The following is a 4298-nucleotide window of genomic DNA, read 5'->3' as shown; positions in this document are numbered from 1 at the left end:
CCCTCGCTCTTTCTCTATCTCTCTGTCTGTCTGTCTATCTCACTTTTGCTCTTCCTGAACAGAGACAGTACACGCGAGACAGAGAGGCGGAATTCAATAACCGTATTAATACGCGCCGTCTATAGAAACCGACAGACGTATTAAAATGTTTTAATCAACTCTCGCGCGAGAGCGATCGAATCGAAAATTGCGATGAATTTCTGCGGATCCAATCATGCGAAGCCCAATGCGAGCTGTTCTCTCTTCGCTCATGAGTTCGCGAGAGATCAACCACGAACGGATCAATCACGAACGAGTAAACGTAAGTTCGAAGATCACGATGAACTGTCGTGAGAGGTCAAATGCTATTTTACCAGCGCGAATGCTTTTGTTTCGATCGTGGTGCCGCGAAATTTCTCTTAAATAATAACAATCGGTTTCTATCCTTCACTTAAGTACTGTCGAGCAAACTCTTGACGAGATGTAATCTTGTAATCGTCTTTATTTCGAAGTCGAAATCGCGCATTACACTTTTGACGGGGTCGAGTTTGAAGTCTCGTAATATTTTTAACGGGATCAAGTTTGAAGTGAACATTTTTAAGTTCTGAACCAAACGCTCGACAAAGGTGCTCTGCCTTACACAATAACATATTGGAAATATATCGATCCGATAATTAGGACAGATATTCCGATTGCATCATCTGCTTGTTGAAAGAAAAAAAAAGAACGAAAGCAAAAGCAAGAGTCTGCAGTGTCTCCGTGTTTGCAGTCAATGCGTTAAATATCAAAGGAACGTGAGCCGGAGGGAAATGTAAATAGCGCGTCCCCCGGAGACGCGTATCACAATGTATTAAATATGTACGAGCTTGCATCAATCAAATGATTGCATATTTATCCGTCGTTCTGGCACGACCGCGGCAACTCCTTCGGATACTCCTTCACTGTCGATTGCGTCGTCGATTATTTTATGCGCATACGACACGACAAAAGCACACCCAGTGGAAAACATGGTAATGTCGACTATATAGGTGACAACTGTACGAGTTTTGTGTGTAGAATTATAATGTATATAGTTTAATAAACTCTAGTTTTTACAACTGAGCCTTTAGTTGCAATAATTGCACACAATAATTTATTAAATTATATACATTATAATTCTTAATATACATTATAATTCTTTTCACACACAAAACTCGTACGATTACCATCTATATAATTACCATCGTCATGTCTCTCTCTCTCGGAATGCAGGAGGAATATGCAAATTTATTTTAACTCTTTATTGCGCAATTGTCTTTCTCTCTTTGCGAGATAACGCGCTGCCTTTTTATTTTTTTTTAAATAAGAGAGCAATAAGAAATATATAGTAGCAGTTAACCAGTAAGAAGTAACAGTGCAAGCAGGCAAGATAAATTACAACGATTTGTAAAGTTAACGTTTTGGGTTTTGAAGACATTTTCCGACGAAATTTTCTCAGGAGAATCGAGCGGTGTAAACACAGAGCTCGTTTGCGCGAATTCTGACGCGAATGTGCGCGACTACTTGCGTACGTGTGTATACACGGTAAGCCAAAAAGTCGCGCGTCTTTGGTACCACAAGTGTTGTTAACTGAAGTAAAAAAGAGATGTCAATAATTTCCATTCCAAATTATTATTTCTGTTTTAATTAACAAGCGACTGTGTATGTGCATTTCTGTGTGAAAATTTGGTTGTCCAAGCGGATTAAAATTGAAGTTCTTTGAAACGCGCGGGTAAATAACGAAAATTTCTCCCCCGATGAATCTCATACAAATTTGTAATATTGCGGCGCGGACAGTTCTGGAAGACTACAATATGTAAATTTTAATCAACGTCAAACCACCCGCCTCAAAGAATTAAAACCGTCCCGAAATCGATGACGAAGCATGTATTCGGGAGAAAGCGCGCGACTTTTGCTACACCCGGTGTACATGTATATGCACTTACGTCATGTTTAAAGCCTATCGATGATCGATGCCACCACCTGCGTCCCGATAGCGTCCCCGATACCGTTTTCGAGGTTTCGCCCCGGAAGTCGAAGAAAACTACCTTCACCAAGTGATCGAGCTTATTTCCGCGTCAGAAAGACGAAGAGCGGAGAAGAGCGACGAAGAAGAAGAAGAAGAATAAGGAGAAAAGAAAAAGGCATGGAAAAAGAAGAAGAAAGTTAAAAAAACACACACACACATGGAGAGGAGGAAGAGGACCGACGGGGAGAGAAAACGGATAAAGCGCGAACGGAACGCGGGCGAAGAATGACGAAGAAAGAGCAAAAGCGAGGGCGGCAAGAGGAAGGAGGGTGGCCGGGGACGTCGCGACGAGGTGGCGGGGGACGCTGAAGAGGACAGAGGAGAGCGAGCAAAGGGAGAAGAGGAGAGGGTTGCAGACCGCGATTTAGCGGATTTTCAACATAGCTGCACCGTCGAGGAGGGGTGTGCGCGATTCTTAACGCAGCGGAACCGCCCCCGGTGGCGACGCGGCCAATGGCGCCGCGTAAACCAGCCACCCCTGATGCGCGAGCTCGAGACTCTCGAACGAGGGGGTTGCTCGTCTCTTCTCTCTTTTTCTCCCCCTCCCCTCTCTCTCTCTCTCTCTCTCTCTCTTCCTCGCCGTTTACTCTTCGCTGTGCTCTCACCCTTCGCCGAAACGGAACGACAACTTGCGGCAGTGCTCTCGCCATGTTCGCGCTGAACGAGCATCCCGTCCTGCGACAGTGAGGATCTCCGCTGGAGTCGCCAGTGGAGTCGCCGAGGAGAGTCGCGTGTCGTCCTCTTCGTCCTCTACGCGCAACCCCGCGCACGAGACCGGTGAAGGTAGCGCCGCGGGGACCGACCGCCGCGGCCGCTCTCTCCCCATGGCGGGCCCGTACTTGTCGCCTCTCGGGCCCCAGGCCGACCTGCTCACCGAGTACATGTTCGGTCGTCGTCGTCAGGTCAGTGTACGTTCCTCTTAATTCTGTACACGTTTCTCTTAGAGTTGTGAGCGACGCCCGGGTGTGGATCGGCCGCGCCGTCTTGGTCCCTCGCGCGATCAACTACCGACTAGAAATTTACTCCATGTTGCTGGTCAGATTGATCCCAATCAGTTATCTGATCTGTCTGAGGTGATATCGTTGGGTCCTGATTATTGACAAAATTCTAATTATTAAGTGATCTTTATTATTAACAAAGTCCTGATTGTTGCGCCGCGTCACGACTTATCAGGACTGATAACACCTTGTACAAACCAGATAACTGGTTGGAACCAACATGATCAAGAGCAGAGTATCAAGTACTGATCAAGAGCAGTAAATCTGCAGTCGGGCTGTTCCTCAGGAACTGAAGAACGATGTTTTTCGTCGGTTTTATTGATAAAAGTTTTGCTACACAATATTCGAATACTCGAGTCGCGCGAGTACTCGAGTGCACGTATTCGCGGTGGAAGCTCGCGCGATAAAATCTGGACGAAGCACACGTGGAAAAGCGCGTTGGCGATTCTGGTGACTTGCGGTCGTACGAAATGCAACGCATGGCGGGTAACGACGTGCGCAAACAAACATCTGTATCGTCAAAAATAAGATGCATGTTTGATGTATCATTATGATAATGCAGAGAGAATAATATTTAACGGTGGGCAGTCGTTTTTTATTGTTGCTCAAAGCCGAGCAACACACCCGGGCGTTAGATGCAAATCGTAACAATCGCGAAGAAATACTAAATTGAGTTCCAACCGACGAACTGAACATCACATTGCGATTGATGACTTTCTCCACTTCTGTTTCCTAGATGATAATCGTTTTTAATTGTTGTTTACCTAAGTGATACTTGATCGCGTTATATACAAACTGTGCAATGATCACACGACAAATCTGAATTTGAGATTTAACAGCAATTTATAATTATTTTTACTTTTATTTCCTAATTAAAGCAATAGTCTTCAATTGTCGTTTGTCCGAGTAATTGCAATTTATGATTTTTTCCACTTCTAGCTTCTAGCTAATAATCGCTTTTAATTGTTGTTTACCTGAGTAATATCCGGTACTAAATGTGTGTGTAGTGGTCGCGAGAATACGCTAAATTGTATTCTGTCCGATGCTAAATATTCCGTTGAAATCCAATTGCAGTTTATGATTTCTTTTGCTGTTTTTTAATTGACGTAGTGAATTATCATCGTGTTTATCGTAGAAAATTACGAGTTTGCGTTGTTAAATTACAAAAGGTAACTGTATACGATCTTCACATAATATCATGAAAGATCAAAGATTTATATATACATATATATATATATATATATATATATATATATATATATATATATATATAT

At 43.5% G+C, this 4298-nt stretch overlaps 1 protein-coding gene across 1 annotated transcript in view; it reads left to right on the top strand.

Moving 5' to 3' along the window:
• The first annotated feature begins 1860 nt into the window (after positions 1 to 1860).
• LOC116845592 (homeobox protein prophet of Pit-1-like) overlaps positions 1861 to 4298 on the top strand; it is a 12809-nt gene continuing 10371 nt past the window's right edge. The window contains exon 1 of the mRNA XM_032818442.1: positions 1861 to 2928. Within this exon, the coding sequence (XP_032674333.1) occupies positions 2851 to 2928 (78 nt within the window). The 5' untranslated portion in view covers positions 1861 to 2850. The remainder of the gene's footprint in view (positions 2929 to 4298) is intronic.

Source organism: Odontomachus brunneus, unplaced genomic scaffold, assembly GCF_010583005.1.
Source record: "Odontomachus brunneus isolate Ranch 3 - 2012 unplaced genomic scaffold, Obru_v1 Obru_scaffold_053, whole genome shotgun sequence".
NCBI classification, from domain to species: domain Eukaryota; kingdom Metazoa; phylum Arthropoda; class Insecta; order Hymenoptera; family Formicidae; genus Odontomachus; species Odontomachus brunneus.
This window is presented reverse-complemented; position numbering and strand designations above follow the sequence as displayed.